Genomic DNA, 23,616 nt, shown 5'->3' with positions numbered 1-23,616 from the left:
TCAAAAGCCATCCCCTTTAAGAACCCCAAGAGCCACTGTTGATGGATAAAGGAATCTGAGGATCTTATGTTCCATGAAAGGCCCCCACCTCAATTTACTTGGTGCCCAGCAGTTGTGTCTAGGTTTCTCTTCTCTTCCTGAAATGGGGCCAACAGAATGTCTGCCTGCTTTCCTACACAAAGGGCATATGTGTAATTAATAGGATTATGCTTGGAAGGGGGAGACTAGGCTGTAATCACCCAGCAAAGGACGGACACATCACGCTCAGCAGGAGGTTCTGGGACCAGCATTTCTGTCCATTGCCGTCCTGCGCCGTGACTGCAGACGAGGACCAGGGAGAGTTCCCGGGGGTGCCAGCATGGCCTTTGCAAGACAGATCCAGCTCTTGCTCTGGAAGAACTAGACCCTGCGGAAGAGACAAAAGGTAACATGTGCAGCCTGTGGTCTCAAATTGAGGTGGTGATGGGTGGAGGGAGTAGAGTGGGGGAGGGTATGTGTGCAGTCAAGACACTGGTCACTATTAGCCCTGAACTAGTCGCTCAGTAAGCCTCTCCAATAAGAGTCTTCTCAGAAAATGGGCTTCTCTGTCCTAGTCAGAGGCTTCCTTCCAAGCCCCATGCAGTCACATTCGTATCTTCTTTTGTTGCCTTGCCTAGGAATGCATTGTCTGCCATGCCCTTCCCCAGACTTCTACCCCTTTTGCCCCCTGGGCCTGCCAGACTCATCCATATGCCTTTCAGCATCCATGGTTCACAGATGGAGAAGCCTAAGCCCCGAAGAATGAGCTCAAAGGGAGATAATGTTCTGCAAGAGTTTCCCAGCCCACAACACTGTAGCTCATTGGTCCTGTGAGGCTCAGGTGATCTGTAGGGTGCAAACCCCAACTGTGCCTCTTACAGACAATGGCCACTTATATTTGGTGAGATCTGATGCCTAACCAACCACCACGGACATCTACGAGCCCCTCAGTGAGCAGACGCAGGACGGGATGAGATCAGGGGCCTAGTAACATAACCCACAGATTGTACTTTGCAGTGACTTCTTTGCTCACTGGAACAATCCAAATTGGACGCTGAGAGCAAGAGCAATAAAAAGCAGTGAAAGCCAGAGAGCCCGGAGAGACACAGGCAAGAGCCACAGGAAGTCAGAGGACCCCAATGGTATACATATAAATGCCAACTGGCCTCTACATTTTTTTTTCTGGAAAGGGATGAAAAGTGGACTTAAGACGATGAAGAAATGATGCACTTTCCTACAGCTTTGCAGCAGCCTGGAAATGACTAAAGGTGCCTGAATAGGCGGAAGACCTGGGTGTGGTTGGACAGGGCTGAGGCTAGGAAGACAGGAACCAGGCAAGGCAGGGAGAGCTCAGAATCACCACTATGGGGAAGAAGAAAAAGATTTGTTCCAAACCTCAATTCAGGTCTGAGCTTATGTAGGTAAGACAGGGTCTCTGGGCCACTGGAAGGAATGTTCGGGAGGAGAGGTGCTGGGAACAGTGGAACAGCTGAAGACCTATGTTTGATTGTCTCTGTAAGGGCCAGTCACAGAGAATCTAATATAAAAAGGCATTAGCTGAGAGGAAGCCCAGCGGATAAAAGCAAATTCAGGGTAGCATGGAGACAGCAATGCAGGATGAATCTGCCACTCTGAGAGTGGAGGGAAATAAGGTGGAATTACTAAGACGTGGAAATGCAAAGGAGATGTGGGTAGAGTTGAAAAACCCTCTATGGTGAGGTGGGTTCATTCAGGCTGAGAACCTTGGCTGGGGAATCTCCAGGGTGCACCTAGTCTGGGTTGCCTTCTTTTCATGCCATCCTGATGGCCTGGAAGTTGAGATCTGTGTCTGGTATGACTCCACCTGCTGGCTTCCCCTGCTACCACATACCAGGTATTTCTGAAACAGAGGCCGCACAGCTGCTGCTACTGCAGGGCGAGAAGGGGCTTATAGGCTGGTGTGCATTTAGTCTGTGGCCAGGCCCAGCCCCCATAGCATCACCCTGGCTTGGGGAAAGTGCCTGGCCCTGGCCCTGGATTCCCTAAGTGCACAACCAAGAGCCTGCGTAGACCTCCCGGTTGGTCAGGTCTGGATGCGCAGCTGGGGTTCCGCGTTTGATGGGATACAGGAGTTAGAAATGGACGGAGCTGATTGGTGCTTCACCGGCACCAATCAAACAATTAAGATGGTAAACGGCCCAATCAGGCTTGAAAGGCAGTGGCTACAAGCCCGGGTTCCAGTCAGTCAGGATTCATTCAGACCTTGGGATCCGGACTCATCTGGGAGACTCCTGTGCACCTTGGGAAAGAACTTCGGAGACTTTGGGAGACCGCGGGAGACCTCCGAGACCGCTGCACCTGATCTTGGCCTCAAACCTCTGCCTTACGCTGCTCCCGCCTCCGACCCTGCCTGGCCGCCACTCTTAGCCTGTGCCCTTTGGCCTGGGCCATGTCTCTAAGAGGCTGTGAGCGCGCACAGGGCTGTGAGGCCTGTGCTCTGCACCACGGCCCTGCTGTGCTGTGTCCAGCTAGCGCTTCTGAGCCTCTGCCACCACCTCCTGGTGCTGGCGCTGTCCAGTCTGGTGTCCAACCCAGGCTAGCCCGGCCCTCGAATAGGTGTTGCTGCGTGCTTTGGCATTACTCCGCAGCGCTGAACCTCCAGCTGTGCTTGGGGTTAAATCTTGACACTGCCCCCTTGTCAGCAACCAGTGGCTCCAGCCTGGTGGGAGGGACAGGGCACCATCTTGAACCAACAGCCCTTGCTTGGGGCTACCGACTCTGCGGACACCATCTGGGGTGGGACATCCAGCCATTTGTGGCCTTAGAAAATCTTTCCTTTTCCCAATCTTCCATTTATTAATGAACCCTATCATGGTTTTGCCCGAGCCTGAATTTTGTTTTGCGATTGTGAGCGCACAGGTGAGAATTCGCAATGACCGCTCCCCTAGTCTTGGCACTGTCTTTGGCACTGTTTGAAGTAGATTGAATGTCCTTTGAACAATGCTTTATTTGCATGATGTCTGGGTAAGATGGAGTCACCTTCCTTACCCCAATATCTCTGAGAGGGGTCTGTGGCTCCTTCCATAGCTTTGAGTTATTCTGGAATTTCTGCTTCTACAAAATGATGACTAATAAAAGCACGCAACACACCCAGCCTATAACTCAGCTTCTAGGTTTTTAATTCCTCAAACTTCCCAAGTTTGGGGTATTTACTATTGTGAGCAAGAGCGAAAGCAGACACTGAATTTCCCCTTCCTTCTCTCCCAATCCCTAAGGGCATAAAATGAAAATCTCCAGATCTCTACTTTACTCCCTCCCTCTCTTCCTCTGTTAACATTTATAAAATATTACTCAGTGCCTGGCACTGTATTGTCACCTCATTTAACCCTCACCTCAGTTCCATGAGAAAGATACCACTATCATCCCAGGAGCACTGATGAAGTAACTGAGACTTCAGAGAGGGTTAGTGACAGGTGGGGCTGGACCTGGGGCTCCAGGACAGGCAAACAGACCCCACCCTGCTCCCGTGTGCCAAATCCTATCTAATAGGCTGGTCATGAAGACCACAAAGATAGGGCGGTCACCTCATTTAGCATCCAAACCAGGGCAGTTTTGAAAATAAAAGGGGGTACTATTAACATGACTCCAGGAAGTAATTAATATAAACTAACAGTGGGCCTGGCTGACTTGCCTGTGGGGTCACCCTGTGCCTCCTATTCAGTCAGCTGAGTTAGACACAGCCCCCACACACACAGGTACCCAACAGAAAGAGGGGTGCGACAGTGGAGGAGAATGCAGTTCAGGGTTGGGGACAGGATGAGATCTGGGAGCTTCAAAGAGAAACTGGGGTTAGAGTGGGTAGGAAGAGATTCCTCAAGGCATTCAACCCTGGAATTTGCATTTGCAGTGACCAAAGCTTTCCCCACGGACAAATACACATCTGCCGGATGTGCTGTGGGCCAGGCACTGTGCCAGGGAGGATTTAGAAAGAGCATGAGGTGTGGCTCTTGATCCTGAGAACTCAGTCTAGGGCTCCTAGCTATCATCTGTCCCAGCTTCTGAGTTAGGGCAGGATAGGCCTGAGGGGAGGATGAGGACTCAGGAGAGTAGAGGGCTTCTCATGTCCCAGACACCGGCCTGGGCACCTCGTCGGTGCAGATGCAAGAACTGGGCAGGTGCGTGGACATTGGGCAGCCAGCTAAGGGACCTGGGCTCTGCGTCCTGTTCCTCCAGGCTGAACATCGCGTCTGGGTTCTCAGTGCAGAATAGAAGAGACTGCTGTTCATTTCCAGCCTCGGGTACCCACTTTTAAATTGAAAACAGAGCAGAAGGGAAGAAAGTTGAACTGGCCAGGATTTAAAACAAGTACAACTCTGCCCTTCCCTGCGACCCCTCCTCTCCCATGTAGATTGAATGGTAAAGAGAGGGGGATGGGAAGAAAAAAAAAAAGACAGAACAAGGAAATACCAGTTTGGAAGGGAAAAAATTTCCACAGGCCCCTTCTGAGCCTTGGCTGGGCTTAATTAAAGTTACAGGCATGTTTAAAGGGAAGGGGTGGGGGGAGTCAGAACTGCTCTGAAAACATGTTTTTAATTACACTGTGGAATTTCTCCCTAGGGTATGCTGCCCACAGTGGAGCATCAAGGATGGGCCCGCTGCGGGTGGGGGCAACGAGCTGGATTCTCTGAGGGGAGGAGAAGAGGTTGTGGGGAGGACCTAATGGGCTGTGAAAGAATTGCCAGGGGTCTCTGTGCAGGGAGTGTTGTGTAAAACGTGCATGGTCCCTCCAAAACAAACCCATGCAGAGTTAGAATGATAATACGACCTCTCAACAAATGTCTTCCAAAGATTCCCAACCACTACCTATACCAGTGGTTCTCAGCCCAGCTGCACATTGGAATTACCTGAGCTGTGTTTAAAAAAAAAAAATTGATATCCCATGTCCAGAGATATGGGTGTAATGGATGGGGCACGAGTGATTGCAGAGGGGCAGGGATGATAGGCAGAAAGCATCCCTAATTTGGAGGTGAGGTGCTAATTCTAAGGCCAAACAAAGATAAAGGAGGAAAGAGAATCGACATGTGGCTTCCCACTGATGGAGGACTTTAAGTCATCACACCTTGCAAAGACTGAAATATGAGGATGGAGAGTGAGGGACGCCTGCTGCACAAGGAGTGCAATACAAAGAGGGGCCCAGAGCAATGTTAGGGGTGCAAAGAGGGATGAGATGCACTACCTTAAACTTGGGAATATTATCCAGGCCCAGGTGAGCCAGGTGGGCAGATCCCTCACCTGTGTGTGCTTAGTTTCTCAGCAAGTCCCAGGTTTCCAAACTGGCAACTAAGCAGGAATCTAGAAAGGGGAAGGCAAGGAAACATACATGGGACTGGAGCACAGGCCTGAGAGTTTGCAGATAATTTGAACTCTACCTCCCTGCCCTTCGGCTTTTACACGCTGCAATCTCCCTGCGACCCTTGTAAGAAATGAGAATCAGTAATGAATGGTTCCTGTTGTTGAGTGATATCTTGTGCTAGATTCTGCTCTGGGTGCTTTACACTGTTAACTCACTTCATCCTCACAACTACTGTGGGAGGTAGGTCCTGCTATCACTCTCATTTTACACATGAGACCCCTAGGTATGGTTATATAGCTAATAGGAAGCAGGGTTGGATAAGAACCACAGCACTTATATCAATCCTCAGCATACATTATTAAGATAAAATAATCCCACTTTACAGATGGGAAAACTGAGAGTCAGAGTGATTCTTAACCCAGACTTTCCCACTCCCAGATCAGCATCATTGTCTAGTGCATCAGACTAGCTAGACACTGCCACATGATAGACAGCTGACTTACCTGGGAGAAACGCAGGGTTGCTAGCATTCATCTTAAGTGTAGAGTCAGGAATGGCCACAGTGCAGGTTTTCTATGATCCAGCAGACTGGGTAAAGGAGAAGTCAGAGTCCTCAGTGGTTTTTGCAGGCTTTTTATTGGGATTTACCCGGTACACAGCAGGCAAGGGTGCTGGGGGGCCAGGAGGCTGGCAGGCCTCCCAGCCCCCAGCAGGTCTTCACTCTATCTGGGCTCTTCGGCCTTCTCTCTGCTTCTCTCTCGGCTTCTGCTGGTGTCCCCATGATGCCGCCCTTAAAAGTCCAGTCTCAGCCCAGATGAATCCCATCTACCTATGCCCACACCCTATTCCAGGTGCCCGCCATCAGGCATGCATTCAGGACCGCAAGGATCCATCATCTATCCTGATGGTGGGAAGGCAGAAAAGTCTGACATTTTTCCTTACCCTACACTGACTTACCTGGGAGAAACGCAGGGTTGCTAGCATTCGTCTTAAGGAAGCATCAGTGTATAGAATCTGAACTGATTGCCTCATTCCTTGGAGAAATCACCAGGAACAACTTCCGTTTCATCACTTGATATATCACTCACATTGCTAATTTGTCAATCTTGCTTCCTGACTACCCACTGACAGGAGGAACTGAGAAGGGAGGTCTCCAGGCAGCAGACATGCCCCTGGACATTATTGGGCACCTATTATGAGTCCTGTCCTATGTCGGGTGCTAGAATCAAAGATGTGACCAGGATAAAGGTGGTCCCTGACCTCAAGGAGCTTGCCATGACCCTGGAGTCTGACAAGTGATAAGCTGGGGAGTTGCAGGTGCTGTGGTGGGCGAGGATGAGAGCAGCGAGCTGGGTGGTGGGGAAGAGGCTCAGCTTGCCTCCTGTGATGTGCATGCCTTGGATGAACTGCCAGCTTCCCAGTGACTATCAAGTGTGCTTGGGGTCTGTCCCTTAAATACTGATGGGAATTGTTCAATATTGAGGGTTTGCTAGCATGTAGGAGAATGTGTAGGAAGGAATCCTGAAAAATGAGTCCCCTTCTCATTAGTCCTCTAAATAGTTCTCTTTGTGTGTGTTTCCTCTAAACACTCTTCCCAGAGTTATTTTGATAAAATATTTTGCAAAAAGTTACAACTACATAATCATGACCTGACCTCAACATTGCATTATCCTCACAACCCTCACATGCATTTCTGTCATGATCAGTAATAATTGGGTTGCCAGCAGAGCTTATTAGCAGGAAAGGAACATTTATTGAGCACCTGCTATGTGTCCATCATTTTGCCAAATATACATATATTTCTTTGGAAATAAAAGGTAAAAGGCCATGTGAATATAAACAGGTATCTCTCACTTTTCAAAAGTTCACTTTTCCTTCCCTGAAAACTATTTTGCACAGGTTGTATATTTATCACATCATTCCTACATAATTGCATGCAATTCCCTATATCTTACTATATGGTAGTGTTGTTATAAATTTTAGTGTAATTATGTGCAATTTGTTAGGTTATTTTGAGATTCTGGCATTGCTTAATTTTTTTCCCATACAAATTAATGACAACTACTTCTTTACTGTATACCATTTCAACTTGGGAAAGATTTCCTTAGAAACACTCTACTTTCTGATAATAGGGATAAACCTGCATAAGTCTCTATTTTTGACTATCTGCTTAAACTCTCCTTTAGATTTTAATGAGTTTTCTTCCTAAAATCTCTGGAGGGGGGATTGAATAGATGAACTATTCCCCAATCCACACCCTACTCTCTCTATCCCTGTCAGTCTCATACCTCCAACCTCCCCACCCCGCATGTGCAGTACCACAGGGTGTGGGGTTCTTCTTTGGAGTTGAGAATCCTCAAACTCTAAATTGAACCTAAATTTAAATACCAACTCTCACCTATATGCTGACATCATGGGTTCTTACCACATTGTAAAAACCCAGGACAGTGTTCCCTGCCTTGTGTCTTTAAGCAACAAAAAATAATTGAAAGAAAGGTGCTGATCTTGCACTAATGCAGTTTCCTAAAATAAAGGGAAGGTAGAACCCAGATGGACACCAGATCTTCTTAGTGCAAGGAAAAGGTAGTGTGGGAGAGAGGCTAAAAGAAGGAAATAAGGATAAAAGAAGGAAATCCTTCAGTTACGTACACCCCAGCTAAAATTCCCATTGTACAGACCAGTGCTTGGGCAAAGAATCTGCTCTGGGAATGTTTCCAGGAATATTTTAACATCGCTGGTCTTTCTTTCGCTTTGTTTTTCCAGCTTCGTTTTGTGGTGGAACTCGTGTGGCCCCTATCTTTATTTCTGGTCTTGATCTGGTTAAGGAATGTCAAGCACTTCTACAGCCAACATGAATGTAAGCATGATGGGGTATGATATGAGGGAAGCCTTGGCAAACCTGAGGTCCAGTCCTTTTGTTAGAAAAGTCTTGGGGGTTACAGGTGCCAGGATTGAATCTGCTTATCATTTTATGCCCATAATGCTGAAAACAGAGTATCAAGATTATATAACCTAATTTTTTTATCCTACACATTCTATGTAGATTCTGGTATGTAGTTACTGAAGAATTATGAAATTATATTTGTTTGGTTTTGATACCTTTGAAGGGAGGAGATAATAGACAATTTCTCTAAAAATTTGGGAGACCAATTTAGGGATACATTATATATGGTCAGAGAAAAATGAGAAAACATGCTATACAATCATACCCAATAACATTTTATTCCTTGGATCCCAGGGCTGTCCTGAGAGCTAGGGTGAGTCTGAGAGTGCCCTTATACCTTCCCCCTCCAGGAGAGTATAAAAAGTGATTTCCTCTGATTTCTGGTCAAGATGACATCTCCTCCCACTAGGCGACTGATGGGGAGACCTCAAGAGTTACGCAAAGCTACTCAGCCCCCTGTTCTTGCTCCTCATCCTTTTTTTTTTAAAGATGTATTTATGTATAGAAGACTGGTATGTAGGCCAGGGGTGCACCCTCTTTTTCATGTGTTCCATGCCCCAAGTTTGGCATCAGCCTCCTGTTCATCACACTGTTGCCCATAACCTGCACCGTCTTACAGCTTGGGTGTTAGTTCTCAGTACTCACTTGGAGGAACAGAACCCTTACTCCTCAAGCATCATCAACCTTGCCATGAGAGGCCTCATGAGCAAGCATCTCTGCACAAAAAGATACACACCTCCCTGTCCCCACCTCCGCACACCATCCTTGCTTTTATTAGAATGTTGCCTGTCTCCCCACTACACAGGGGGCATGAGAGGAGAGACTGTCTCTGGCACCAGCGCAGGGCCTGGGATGTATTAGATGATCCTGCTCCCTAAATGTTGGTGAATGAAGGAAAGCACCAGGGCTGCGGTCCTGCTTATTCCGCATGAATAACTCCCTTTCTTCATTTTCTGGTCAAAGGCCATTTTACCAACAAGGCGATGCCCTCAGCAGGAATGTTGCCATGGCTCCAGGGCATTTTCTGCAATGTGAACAATCCTTGTTTTCAAAGTCCCACCCCGGGAGAATCTCCGGAAATTGTGTCAAACTGTAACAACTCCATGTAAGTGTTGCAACTCCCACCACATGGGGACAGGAGGTGGTCCACCCTTCTGTTCTTGTCCTAAGCACATAATATTGAGTGTATTGCTGAGGTCTTACCTTCTTTGGATCAGGGCAGGTTTGTCTTCTGGAGCATCTCATGAGCCGTCAGAGTACTTAGGGAGAAAGCTTCAAACTAAGGCCGCATGGACATGATTTTTGGCCCATAAATTCCCAAGGTGTGACCACGGGTGCATCCAACAGCAGCAGCCTACGAGATGTGTCCGCTGGCTCAGGTCATCCATCTACTTGGGTGGAGGCATGACATGAGAAAAATTTGGTTCCCCTTCTGTTCCTGTACATCACTCTCTGCCCTGTCAACCCTGTGAGATCTCTGTCCCTTTAAAAGTCTTCTTGGACAGCTGAAGTCTAGAAAACATGTCAGGGAGCACTGCAAGGGTGAATGAAATCAGGTTTACAAGGCGAAGCTGCCTTCTCACAGTGGAATCTACGAGGTCCAGTATGTCTTTCTCTGGCATCTGCTGCTTTCACCTCTCTCCTCAGACCAGTGTCTTCTACTTTTCGCTGCGCAGGCAGACTTTGGTCTCCCAGTGCACAGTACCTCTGCTGGGCCAATCAGAAGAACATCCTTGAATACCGTTCAAATTTCTGGAAGCAAATCTGACTGGCCCATCTTCATTCTCCTTGTCCAGTGAGCCACGGCAGAGGTGTGTGTGCATGTACCTCAGGGTGCAGAGGAGGTGTGTGTGCATGCACCCCAGGATGCAGGGAGGAAGATGAGGATGAGCAGGCTGCCAGAAACTACCTGTGTGAATGGCCATAAGGGCAGATCTCAGAGAAGCGGATGATACCTGGGAAGACCCTCTGGGAATATCTAATATCTAATATCCTATTAGAGGCTTCTCTATGCAGGAGACACACAGAGCACAGGGTTGAGAGGTCACCCAGTCCTGCCCGAACTGGAAAACTAGACCCTTCCCCGACCCTCCCTCCCTCTTTTATCCTCTGTGCTACAAAGATAAACAATATCTCTTTCTCCTTTTGCCTTGGCATGTTGTAAAGATGGTTAATGTAATAGCCAGGTCAAGCACATGGTATCTTAATAAATATCACTAGGTATTAATGCTGTTGTTATGAATATGCCAGCTATGTCTTTATTAATGATAGTTTGTCTTTTTTACAGCTTGGCAAGGGTGTATCAAGATTTTAAAAAACTTGCAGATGCCCCAGAGAGCCAGCCCCTTGGCAGTATATGGGCAGAAGTTCGTACGTTGTCCCAACTCATGGACACCCTCCAGGCTCACCCAGACAGGATTGCAGGTAAGATGGGCTCCACTGTTCTAATCCCATTGGTGAGACTGAGACACAGGAAAGAGTGGAGAGATTTGGTGGGAAAATATACTCAAGGAGGCAGGGAGGGATCTGATTTAGAGGCAGGCTAAGGCTCAGAGAGCAGGAACAGTCTCATCCCAGGTAAGGCCAGAGACAGGCTGAGTCCAAGAGGAATGCCAAGAGAAATGGTGCTCTGGGAAGTCTGAGGCTAGATTAAGTACTGGAAGTGGGGGAGTGAGAGAGCAGGTGAGAGCAAGCTAATAGTATGTGTGAAAACAATATGAAGTAGCATTTTGGAGCCAGAGAGGTCAGAGACCATATGTTTATCATGACATTAAAATGCACAACTATTCCATTTCATCAATAATACTTAGCATCCCAGAGCCAGAGGCAAAGGAGGTGCAGAGTGGAGTAATGTGAGGTTCTGGCCTTGCATGGAGGTACTGCAAAAGGTTCAAGAGGTAATGAGGTTGAAAGCAGAGATTGAACTAACACATTTTGGGGCCAGGATGTGTAAGGGTGACTGAAAAGCCGGAAATACTAAAATGGGCCAGGGTAAAATTGAGGGGCAGGGAGTATATAGATCTGGGAGGGCCTGTGACTCTGTTTAAGGACTGAGAAAATTAAGGTCAGAAAGTGAAATCGTATAATGAGGAATAGAAACGTAATTTCAGTGGTGAACTTAATGTAGTATGTCCAGATGTTGATTTATAATGATGTACACCTGAAACATATAATGTAATGCAATATTAATTCAATAAAAACTTAAAAAGGAAAATGATAGCACAAAATAAAAATTAAAAAGTGTATTTAATGGTATTTCCATCAAAATCTCACAAAGAACTTTGAAAACTGGAAAAAACTTTTAAATCACATGAAAAATAAACAAGTAGCCATAGGGAGATACATACCCTACCAGATAGTAAAACCTGTAATAAACCAGACTATTTAAGGCATTTGGTACTGGTAGAATAATAAAAATGTGAAATAATGGGTCGATTCTATTATATATAAATAAATCTCACAATGATGAGTAAATTTAATGGGTAGGGGTATACACTATGGACTTGGAGGGGATGATGTGTCCCCGCAGGCTCACCAGTTGTAACAATGCTGCACCCTGGCGGAAGCTCTGATGTGTGGGGCAGGGAGTAGATGGGAAATCTGTACCTTCCTCTCAATTTTGCTATGAACCTAACACTGGTCTAAAATAATAGAATCTTTAAAATAATTTTTTAAATATGAGAATCCAGGACTTCCAAGGCAGGCAGGACAGGTGAGAACAAGCCCCCAGGTGTGGAGAGGAGGTGAGGGTTTAGGTGTAGGGCAGGCGAGTCCAGGCTGGATGGTCACATGTGGACACAGCTTGGAAGGGGAGTTGGCAGCTGCCTCTCCTGTGTGTCTCCTCCCAAGGAGAAAACCAAGGAACAGAGCCCACCCCACCACCCACACTGACATCTTTTTCAAACACAGGAGGAAGTTAGTGGTCAACAGCAGGTCCTCTGCAGATCCAGAGTGACTGGCCTGGCAGCAGCCAGGGTGTCAGCTGAACCCAGAGGTTACTGCAGAGCTGGGGTCAGGGAAAAGGTCACAAGGGTGGGGACAGTGTTCAGGGGGTGAGCTCAGCTGTGGATTAAGGGATCTGGAGAAGTCCCCTCCTATGATGGAGTTAGGGGATGACTCTCAGGATGACCTTAGAAGATGACAGGAATGAGGAAGGGGTCCCACCATGGAGATGTGGGGAGATGGATAGAAGAACTCCTGCTGAGGGGGTCAGGGGATCTGGACAAGAAAGGTGGGAAGTGGTGCCAATCAGTCGGGTCCTCCCTGCAGCTCACTGCACATTCAGCAGATGGTTGGTGAGTGCCTGCTGAGCAGGGCACACTGCCCGCCCCCTGGGGCTCCCAGCATAGAAGGGGGCCTGAATGAACATGACCACACCATGTGGGGGCCCCTGGAAAATCTGATCCTCCCATCTGAGCACCTTCCACCTATCCCTCCTCATGAGCGACAGGAGTGTGTTCAGATGGTACATGCAGCTGCTGCCTCACATTCTAATTCTTTCAAAAATAGTAACGCATACACTTCGGTGGCAATTCTCTACAAACCAGATCACAAACGCTGCATTCTTTGCTGCTCTGGGTAGAAACTCAGTGAGCTCAGGCTTGAAGGACTTCAAAAGGTAGGAGCACAATTAGCATTCTAATCATAAGGAAAGGGGGAGGGGTAGTCACCAACCAGAAGCCTTTTTTCCCCCAAGATTCAACAAATAGACCAGAACCTGGGGTGTCCAGCTCCTGGGTTGACTGTCTGCCCCATTTACCCAGCAGACATTTCATTTCAGTATCTAATCGGCAGCTGGAGTGTGTCTGGGAGGAAGTCATCTCAAACCACAATTTCTCTGTGGTCTTTTCCAGTGAGTCTGTGGGGACCAAAACCACTACTCCTAACCCCAAAGCAGGACTGATTTGGCGCCAACCTATTGGTGGTTCCTTCTATGCATCTTCAGACTGTGGAAAATATTTTGCGAAAGGAGCACAGCCTCAGAGGCACAAGGAGGAAGGTCACAGAGGCCATCCAAAGTCCCTCTTCAAAAAAATCTGGGGTCTGGGAGCACAGACCTCAGTAGAACCCCTGACTCTGGTGGTCATGAAAGGGTGCATGAAGGAATTCCAGGCAGGGACTCAAGTCCAGTCAGCACAGCAGACTACCTCAGTCTGTCCCAGGTGAACCCAAAGCCACAGTGAAGGGTTAAACCTTTGAAAGGAGGGGGCCAGAGGCGGCTGAGGTGTGCTTTTGCTTGTCAGTACCTGGTCACCTGGGAAGTATGCTGATGGCTGACCCAGGCAGCTCTCTCCCTTCCCAGCAAACCTGTAGTACTGCATTCTCGCCAGGGGAGGATTAATGGTAAAAAGACCAGCCTTGAAGCCCCCTCCCCTCTCACCCCCAAGCAAGCTCTGTGGTCTCTCAATCATCTTTAAACACCTTCCCTTGTGCCTCAAGCTCTTCTGGTTTCCATCCCACCCCAGCCCATGGCTCCCCCAGCTCCATGGCTCAGCAGCCCCCAACCCCCAGCTCTAATCTGCCCAGAAAAGAGAACAAGAAAAACCACATTTTAAACTAAATTTATTTTTCTTTCCTCAGGCCCCCAGTTCACATTTCTCCCTCAGAAGTTTAGAGGAGCTTCTGTCTGGTATCAGGCCACCTCTTACGTTGGGGCCCACGCTCTCCCTGCAGGGTGGGCTGTCCCCCAGGTGTGTGAGCCAGCAGCTCCTGCCCCTTCCCTCTGGGGCTATGGCAGCTCAGTCACCTGGTTGAGAGCAAAATTGCTCCCCATTTCCCTCATTTTTTGGTCCCTATCCTCAGCAAGATATTTGTATGTAAGGTCAGGTGAGTGAGTTAAAGAATAACGAAGAGATAAATAGTGAAATGGGACCAGACTCTAGGTCAAGACAACAAGTATTTATTGTGCCTCCTGTAGTTCACAGACTTTTGTCCAGACACCCCAATTCCATGCCAGGCTCTCATGCTGGTGTCAGAGCAAGGTGACTTCAAGGGCTCACCCCTGAGCACTCAGAATTGCTGGTAGGATGAGGGGTGTAACAGTAGAATCCACAGCTCCTCCTCTCAAAAGTCTCTGTGTCTGGGAGGGGAGGGGAGGGGTGGAGTAGCTGGAGACCAGGGTATATAATATAATGTTTATATAAAGAAGAACACTTGAGTAGAGGAAGGAAGAACAAAAGCGGGAGAACTAGGTTTGGAAGATGACAGGACTTATGTTTTTGAGGAGGAGAGAAAGCGAAAACAAAATAGGGCAGCCCCTCTTAGATCCCTCCATTTCTCTCGAGACTGTCCCTTGCTCCCCCAAAGCCTTTGGGCTTTCCTCAGTGAAGTGTAGTGACGCTAAGAGGCACCCACCATAGTGAGCAAGGCCGCTGTGTGGTGGGAGCTCAGAGCCAGTTGCCCTGCCCTACCTGTGTGGACAGGCCTGACCCATCCCATTTCATGAGAAGATTAACAGCGACTTCCATCTGGACAAGGCACTGCATGAGGATGGCCGTCACGCATTTGGGGGGTCGCCTGTGGCTGCCTGGTGAGGGGAAATTTGGGCAGGAGAAGCTGGGGTGCTGTGATGGTAGGACCACAAAGCGGCAGGGGCATTAGAGGGTTAATTAAAGAAGAACCAAGAGATAAGTAGTCAACCAGGTTTCTGGAGAAGTTGGGATATAATGACAGGCATTTCCACACAGACCCAAACCAAATGCTTTCTCTTGATGTTGAAATTATTTCATAAATATCTGGGCCCGTAGCCCTATTCTCTGGCCAGTTGCCCTGCAAACTGCAGCAGTGGCCAGCTTGAGGCTGTGCTGGCCTTGGAAGCAGGCAGAGGAGGTAGGTCTGACTCCCCTGAGAGGGCAAAGAGCACTATTAATGCAATCAGAACAAGCACTTATTGAGTGCTTACTATTTTCAGGCCTGGGAACTAAGCACTTTCCATTCCTTAGCCTGCGTCATTCCTGCAGTAACCCCCGAGCGGTAGCTGTGGAAATGTGAACACAGAGAGTTTCCATCACTTGTTCCAAGGTCACCTTAACTTTTAGGAAGCCTCCTTAAAAAGAAATCTCTGCTTCTTGCAAGTTTCGAGTGGATTTAGAGAGAATGTGATTGGGGTTGATCAGGACATGAAATTGCAATCCAGGCAATAGGTCGTCCCCTCTCTCCCACTTGAAGCTGTTCTTGCCCCAGTCCATGTCAACACACTAAACCTAGTGCCTTAACTGGGATGACAGAGATGAAAACAAGGGTCCTCAAACCCATGACCACTGCAGTGTGGACACAGCATGAATCTCCTCCAATCCTAGGCCTGTTTTTCTACCTTAGCACTGTTGACCCTTTGGACCAGATAGTTCTTTGATTTGAAAAAAAAGGTTTTCTGTGCATTTGGGGATGTTTCTCTGGCCTCTACCCACTAGCACCTCCCACTTGTAACAACCAAAATGGTTGCAGATATTGCTAAAGGCTCCCAAGAGGACAAAATCACATCCCTCCAGTTCCTCACCCCTACCCTTTGCAGAGTCACTGACTTAGACCTACCCCTCGAAGCATCTGACCAACCATCCAACAGCACCCAGAGCTCCCTTTTTCCATCCTCTGTGCCTTCTCACTCAATTTTTCTAGCTGCTTTGGCAGTAGATGCTGTGACTGTGTTGGTGATAGCCGACTGGCAGGAGCCCTGACTGCCAGGCACTCCCAGGAGACTCAAGGACAGAGCCAGCTTCTGATAGTCAAATTAGAAATATTTCCAACCCATTGTAGATGTTTCCCCTCTTTTGACCCATCTCCCCTCAACACCCTCTTCTTTCATCCATATACAGGAAGAGGAATACGAATTCAGGATATCCTTAAAAATGAAGAAACAATGACAGTCTTTCTCACGAAAAACATTGGACTCTCTGACTTGGTTGTCCACCTTCTGGTCAACTCCCAAGTCCGTCCAGAACAGGTAGGGGATGTCAGTGTTCAGTGGTGCTTGGAGGGGAGGGGTGAGCACTGACCCCTGAGAAAGATCAGGAGAAGTTGGCTCTTTTTCCCTTCTTGCTTTCTCATTCTGGGTCCATGATTCACGCAGCATAGCCAGGAAAATGCCTCAGCTGGGGAGCATTCCCATCTGAAGATGCTGTGGCAATACGAAGCCTGGAGACATTTAAAACAATTTGAAGGAATTTTAGAGATGATGGGCTCAACCTCCTCTTAAGCTGAGGAAAACAAGGTTTATTCATGAATTTGTAGAATATGTAGGGACCTTTTAGGTACAGCCAAGCCCTGATTACCAGAGCTTACATGCCAGAGGGCAGCAGGTGATAATCAGGTGAGCAAATAATTTTATGTGTTTCCAGAGTGAGGTAGACACTGGGAGGAAGAGCTAGCAGGCCCAGGAGTTAGGGCCTGGGGTGTGGGATTGGGGCAATTTTAAATGAAATAGATGGGGAAGGCCTTTCTGAGGAGATGGTACTGGAGCAGTTTGGCAGCCCTGCAAATAACTGGGAGAGCACAGTTCTGGGCCAGAAACTGGCCATGTAATATGTGAATATGCCAAGATAACCCTCCCAGGTCACAGTGTGACAATAGCAGCATGCAGCGCAGACCTCTAATTCCAGGCCCCTTTTCTTCTCAGTGCCAGGCAAACCCCTTCCATTCCCCTTGCACATTCTGATCTACCTCCTTATCCCCCGCCAATCTATTTGCTCAGTTTTCATAATCTCCAAATTTATTGAGAGCATTTTTACCACTAAGATATAACTCCCAAATATGTCAGTTTCTGTGTTTCTTGCATTAATAATGAGATGGGGGGCCTCCCTGGTGGCACAAGTGGTTAAGGTGCAGCACTATGAAGCTATCCATAGCCACTGCAGCACAAGTTTGATTCCCGGCCAGGGAGGTGACTCACATGGTGCAGCAGACATCTCTCCTATCTTGGCCACTGCTCCCCTGAGCAGTGTATTTCAGTCAGTCTGCCTGTTCTGTTCCCCACCCTGCCTCTAGTGAATCCTTTTACCCCCCACATCTCTGGCCTGCACCCCAGCTTTTGTGTGCATAAATAAATAGATCTTTTTTTAAAAAGTAATGAGAAGGAACAGATGGGGAAACTGAGGCAGCTGGTGTTTGCAATAAGCACAGTTATAGAGCTAGAAACTGTCAGAGCTGGAGCAGAATCCAGGTCTCATTCTTAACCCCCTGCTCCTTATCCAAGTGCAGTGGATCTCAAGGTCTGTGACCAGTTGCTTCAGCAGGGACTGGGAGCTTGTTAGGAATGCAAGTTCTCAGGCTCCCGCAGACTGAACAGTGATCTTTTCTAACAGGTCTCCAGGTGATTCTGACGGGCTCTCTTCTGGGGCCTCACGTACTCCTGCCCCAGCAGACTGGGTGTGTAGGCCCCTGGAGTGATGAACACAGTGAGAAAGCAAGATAAGCAGTGGTCCATGGTACAGACACCCCTCCTGCCTCTCCTGGCCAGGTCTGCACCTCCAGGCTCCAGGGGAGACTGAGACATAAACAGAGAATCTCAGGGCTGTGTCATTCTTGAGATAAATGTCTGCATGGGGTGATGTCTGAGCCCAGAGGAGGGAGGGGAGCCCATCTGCCTGTTTGGGGCTGGTGCTGTTGAAGGGGATTTTGAGTAACTTCCCTGAACAACAATGAAGAAGCCCATACCTGCTTTTCTGGATTTTCAGACCCTGAGGTTTTCACTGAAACTAGACAAGGGGGAGTGAGGGACAGCCCTGAGACAGCGCCGTGTCGTGGCCCTAGAAGCCTGGCGGCCTTGGAGCCCAGGCCCTGGCCCCAGTGGCTCCTGCAAGGCCCTTGGAGCCAGGCCTGGCTGCCTGGCCCAGCTCTCTTCCCCTCCCATCCTTACCCAAGGGGGTGACAGCCTCACTGATTGCTCATTTTCCCCTTTGCTTTCTCTTCATCTCATAAAATGTAAGTCCTGGAAATGCCTGTGATGATTTCCAGTTGGTAATAAAAGGGAGATGGAGATAAGGGCAGGAATTTAGGGGGAATTTCTTTCCAGTTCCTCAGTGATGTGATATTTGGATCACAGCGCAGTTGCTGTGTTGCTGGCATCGGGCTTGAGGTCTTTCATGTGGAGAGAAGAAGCTGGGGTCACCGGGTTGTGCCTTTATTTAGTGTTGCTGGTTCTGACTAGCAAACCCTTCCCTGGTCAGCAAATCCCAGAGCTTAGAGTTTCTGCTCTAGCAGGAGCTGTTCACACTGCCCAAGCTCCCTGTGTGGCTACCTGTCCACCCCGTTTCTCAGCCTGGCCTTAGCCTGTCTCCTCATCTCTATCCAGATCTCACCCTCTTCTGTGACTCCTTGCTAGCACTGCACACAAAAAGAACTTTCCTCTACGATGGCAATGTCCTCTCTCCTGCTGTCCAGCATGGTTGGCTGGTGCTTGAAATGGGGCTGGTATGGCTAAGGACCTGAATTTAAAATGTTACTCAGTTTTTATTACATTTGACCCTTGGACCCCTAAACAGTCAAAAATCCAAGTATAACTTTGGACTCTCCCAAAACTTAACTGCAATCATCTATTGGTGTCTGTAAAGGATAAGTTTCAGGACTCCCGAGGATACCCAAACCAGTAGATGCTCAAGTCCTTGATAGTAGGCCCTCGGTAACCAGGAGTTCCTCGTCCTCAGGTTCAACCAACCGGCATTCTCCAGTAACTGAATCCTTGAATTTGGAATTGCAGATAGAAAAAATTCTGCACATAAGTGGACACAAGTAGTTCAAATTGATGTTGTTCAAGGATCTGCTGTATATTAAGTTTCAATAATCACATGTGGTTTGTAACTCTCTAATTCATCAATTCCAAACATGAGGTTTTGCCATCGGTACTGAATACCTCTCCTGGTCCTTTCTGCCTGGTACCTGAGCACAGCTTGAAGGGGAATTACATCCCCCCTCCAACTCTTCCTAGGGGATAATTAGGCAATGAGAGGGATACAATTCTCTGGCCTGTTCTCATCCTTCCACCACAGCCCTGTGAACTTCTGGACATGCTTCCAGGCCAACTTATTTTGTTAATTCCTCAGTGAATGGTTTATTAACCCTCCTTTCTTTGTCTTGCCCCCACCCCTCCTTACTGGACAAAGAGCTAATAATAGGTAATAGTTAAGTACAAGTTCTGGGTTCAAATTTTAGCCAGTAACAGTAAACTGTGTGACCTCATGCAAATTAATTAACCACTCTATGCCCTCTTTTTCATTAGTAAAATGGAGATAATAAAAGTTCTAGGGGTTAAAAGAATTAGTACCTGTCAAGCACTTAGAACAGTGCATGGCACACAGTAAACACCCCATAACTACTAGCTATTTTTACTAGCCACTCTTAGTGCGGCCTCTTCTGCGCTCTGGTTTCACTGTGTTCAACCTAACATTTATAACTATCTACATGCCTGCATTTCCCGCCAGCCAGTAAGCTCCTAGAGGGAGGAGATTAGCTCTATTTCCTTTGTATCCACTATCCTAGTGCCAGCAGATTGGGAATTCAGTGAGTGAGCATTGAATGAATGAGAGACTAGAAGAGAATGAACCGGAGCTTTCCTGCTGTGTGATTTTCTCATGTCTCCTAACTTCTCTGTTATTACTTCTCCAGAACATTAGAGATTTGGACAAAATGAACTCATTGATTTCATCCACCTCGAAATGTTGTAGACCCTAGGATTAGAGTTGGGAGTGGGATTTTTGCCTGGGGATGAGAAGTGACGTGTGGGCTGACTGGGAAGGCTCTTATGGAACATGCACCCAGTTACAGAGACTGAAAGAGTCCAACTGACCCATGGTCAGTGGTAACCGGTGCCTCATTTAGAGACCAGGCTTCCATGTATGATCTGGGCTGTTTCCATGCAAGGGAATAATAAAGACTGCACCTACTCTGTTCTCCAGCCTCGAGGACTGTGTAATTGGAAGCCGTGGGGAGACAGTGGGTTCCAGGGAAGTTGAAATACTCGGGATCTTGTTCATTTCTGGGACTCCAGGAGTCCAGTTGCTGTGGCAAGTGGCCAATGGTTCCTGGCCAGGGTTGAGGCCTTCTTAGCCTCTAGAGGCCTTCCTGGGGATTGTGCTTCACTGACACAAGTGCCACAGGGGCAGTGGGATGTGAGCTACCTGGGGGTTCATGGCATCAGATAAGACACAGGATACCTGGTTAAATTTGAATTTCAGGTAAACAGGAAATAATTTTTCAGTTCAGTTATATAACCCATTTTGGATTCAGTTTGGAACATACTTACACTAAAATTTTTTGTTGTTTATCTGAAATTAAAATTTAACCTGGCATCCAATATTTTTATTTGCTGAATCTGGTGAGAGAGGAAATCACCCTGAATGTGTTCTAGCCACTCCCACCTCAGCATGGGGCAGTAGGTCCTCATGACATCTTAGTATCTGGTGCTTAGGGAGGTAGTTCTCAAATTTTAAATGGCTCTCTGATAAAATGCAATGTGGGAGTACATTAGATTCCAATTGCTACTGTAACAAATTACCAAAAACTTAGCGGCTTTAAACAACACATCTATTACCTTATGGTTCCAGAGGTCAGGTGTCTGAAAGTCAAGGTACCAGCAGGGCTGTAGTCCTTTCTGCAGCACCTTTTCTGCTTTGTAGAGACGGTCCACATTCCTTTGCTGGTGGCCTTTGCTCATCTTCGAGAGCAGCAGTGACCATCAATTCTTCCTTACATTACATTACTCTGACACTCTTTCTTCTGCCTTCCCACACTTAAGGGACCCCTGGGACTACCTTGGGACCAGAAGATAAGACAAAGAGATGTCTTAAAGTCAGTTGATTAGCAGCCTTAATTCCATTAATAATCTTAATTCTCCTTGCCAAGCTATATAACATACCCATACATACCCACAGATTCTGTGGGTTGGGACATGGACATCTTTGGAGGGCACTGGTGTTCCATCACAAGGAGATTTCCAGTGTTGCTTCTCCCCCTGCAGTTTGCTCATAGGGTCCCAGATCTATGGCTCAAGGACATTGCCTGCAGTGAGGCCCTCCTAGAGCATTTCCTGATCTTCAGCCAGCGGCGTGGGGCTCAGATGGTGCGTGAAGCCCTGTGCCCACTTTCCCAGAGCACCCTGCAGTGGATAGAGGACACCCTGTACGCCAGTGTGGGCTTCTTCAAGTTCTTCCGTGTGGTAAGGGAGGGGCTTAGCTGTTTGCCCCTTAGAAAGTAATTCCTGGGGGCAGTGGGGCCTGGTGGCAGGCCATTGGGAATTCATGAATCGCTGATAGGGGGTAGGGGATGTGAGGTTGGTGTTCAAGACAGTCCTTGAGGAAGCTCCAGGCTCTGAGGCCAAGGAATCTTGACTGATGGTATTTCTAGAGCCGTGGCCCAGGCACCAGGGAGTCCCTGGGCCATTAGGTATGTGGTGGAGGCAGGTCTGAGTCTATTCCAAGTGTGGGGTAAGTCCTCTCTACCACCACTAGCAGCATACAAAGGAGAAGGAGGCTTGGTTTTACTATGCCCCCCGCCATTTCCTAGCCAGGTGATTATGGGCAGGACAGTTGACCTTTCCTGCTCATGTACAGAACAAATATAATACTTTATAGACTGGTAGGAAAAGATATATGGAAAAGCATTCATAAATTTCAATAAATGAGAGCTTCACACTCACTGCTCTGTATCTGCTCTTGAACCCAATGGATACTGTTTCTAGGGAGGAAAAAAATAACAAAGAAATTTTTCTACTCTGAAAAGATTGCAAGGCCCTGATCTAGCTCAACCCTCTGGAACTGCATCCCAGACAGACTTTTCGGACCTGATAATAGCTCTTTTGCTAGAGGTTCTCCGGAGCAGCGGCTCTCACACTTCAGAGAGTATGAAAATTTTCATGGAAATAAGTGAAAGAAGCAAGCTCCAAATTCCCACCCCAGAGACTGAGTCAGGAGGCCTGGTCTGGGCCCAGAATCTGTCCTGCTACCTTAAGTGTTTCTGATGGGCTTGTTATAGGCCAAGATTTACGAAACACTCAAAATTAGATTCTTTCAGAGAAGGTGACATACATATTATTTCTGACACTGAGTTGCATTTTTTTCTTTCTCCTACATCTTAATTTCTGGCACTATGTTGTGGACAGGGCCTGTAACTGAGAACTAGTTGAGAAATTTGTCTTTTTGTGGTTGCTCTTTCAAGCCCCAGAAAACCCACTCTCAGCTTCTCATAAAAGGAAACTGAAAACATTTTAAAATTTAAAAAGACCCCATAGCTTCTGGCAGATTCACACTTCAACCTCTTCAAAGTGTGGCTTTCCTTGGAATGTTACTCTACAGTTTAGCTATTAATAAGGGAGGCCTACGCTGGCCTAAAAAGGGGAGAAGGGCCCAACCTACTCTACCGAGAGCCCAGGACCCTCTTGGTGCCCCATACTGTGGGGGGAATAAAAAGCCTGTGGTTCAAACTCCTCTGCCCAAAGTTCCCAGAGGAAACCAATTTTGGACACACTCCTTGGTTTTCTTTCAGAATCAGACAGAAGAGGAAGGCCATAAAGATCCTTATTCTAGGCAGCAGGACACCAGCACAGCTAGTAGACCTGTACCTGTGTCTTCAGAGCTGCTGGAGCACCCAGGGTCATTCAACCCTCTGGTCACATAAAAGGGGCAGGTTGCAGAATCTGCTATGTTTCCTTAGGGGATTCTGAGGTCTGGGCCTTAATAAATGTGAACAGGGGAGGTGCTTTTGCAAGCACCTGGACAACTGACAGATAAATAAACCTTCAGGGCATGACCAGTAATTCTGGGAGGACAGGTCTGGATGTGGAAGGATATAGGGGCACCTGGACTTTGCATTTGGAATTGGACCCAAACTCAGGTCATTGGTTCCAAAGTATTTATTTATTAGACAAGAAAGACAAGAAAGTCTCTCCTCCTGCCCTTGCATGCTTTCCCAGCAGGGCTAGAGCTCAGAACCCAGAGGACAACTTCGGCCTTGCACCTTCCCTGACCAGAAATGGGTCCTGTGTGCTCGCCCACCATCTCTGCATGTGGGCTCATTTTTCAAATCTGCATTGGCAGCTTGTAAGGGGCCAGCACTGTGCAGAGGTCAGGGCTCCAACCATGGCCACCCAGCTTACACTGACCCCCCCCCCGCCCCCATCACCCCTGAGACAAGCAAAAGGCCACATCCCAGCAACCAGGCTAAGAAATGCCAACACTGACAACATTTGACCCCAGGCCAGCGGTCACCAGCCTGGCTGCACACTAAACTACTGGGGAGCTTTTAAAACTACTGAATGCTCCGCTCCCACCCCCAGAGATTCTAATTTCCACTGACCTTCAGTATTTTTAAAAGCTTCCCAGATCCTTCCAATGTTCAT

The 23,616-nt window shown here is 47.7% G+C and overlaps 1 protein-coding gene across 1 annotated transcript in view; it reads left to right on the top strand.

Annotated features, from left to right (window-relative positions):
- Positions 1 to 23,616, top strand: part of ABCA4 (ATP binding cassette subfamily A member 4) — a 131,532-nt gene continuing 107,916 nt past the window's right edge. Inside the window, 6 exon segments of the mRNA XM_037500828.2 lie at positions 1 to 424; positions 8,114 to 8,207; positions 9,258 to 9,399; positions 10,582 to 10,718; positions 16,106 to 16,233; positions 21,241 to 21,438. Coding sequence (XP_037356725.1) covers positions 359 to 424; positions 8,114 to 8,207; positions 9,258 to 9,399; positions 10,582 to 10,718; positions 16,106 to 16,233; positions 21,241 to 21,438 — 765 coding nt within the window. The 5' untranslated portion in view covers positions 1 to 358.

The sequence above is a fragment of the Talpa occidentalis genome, unplaced genomic scaffold, assembly GCF_014898055.3.
Source record: "Talpa occidentalis isolate TD23 unplaced genomic scaffold, MPIMG_talOcc4v2.1 talOcc4.9, whole genome shotgun sequence".
Classification (NCBI taxonomy): Eukaryota; Metazoa; Chordata; class Mammalia; order Eulipotyphla; family Talpidae; genus Talpa; species Talpa occidentalis.
This window is presented reverse-complemented; position numbering and strand designations above follow the sequence as displayed.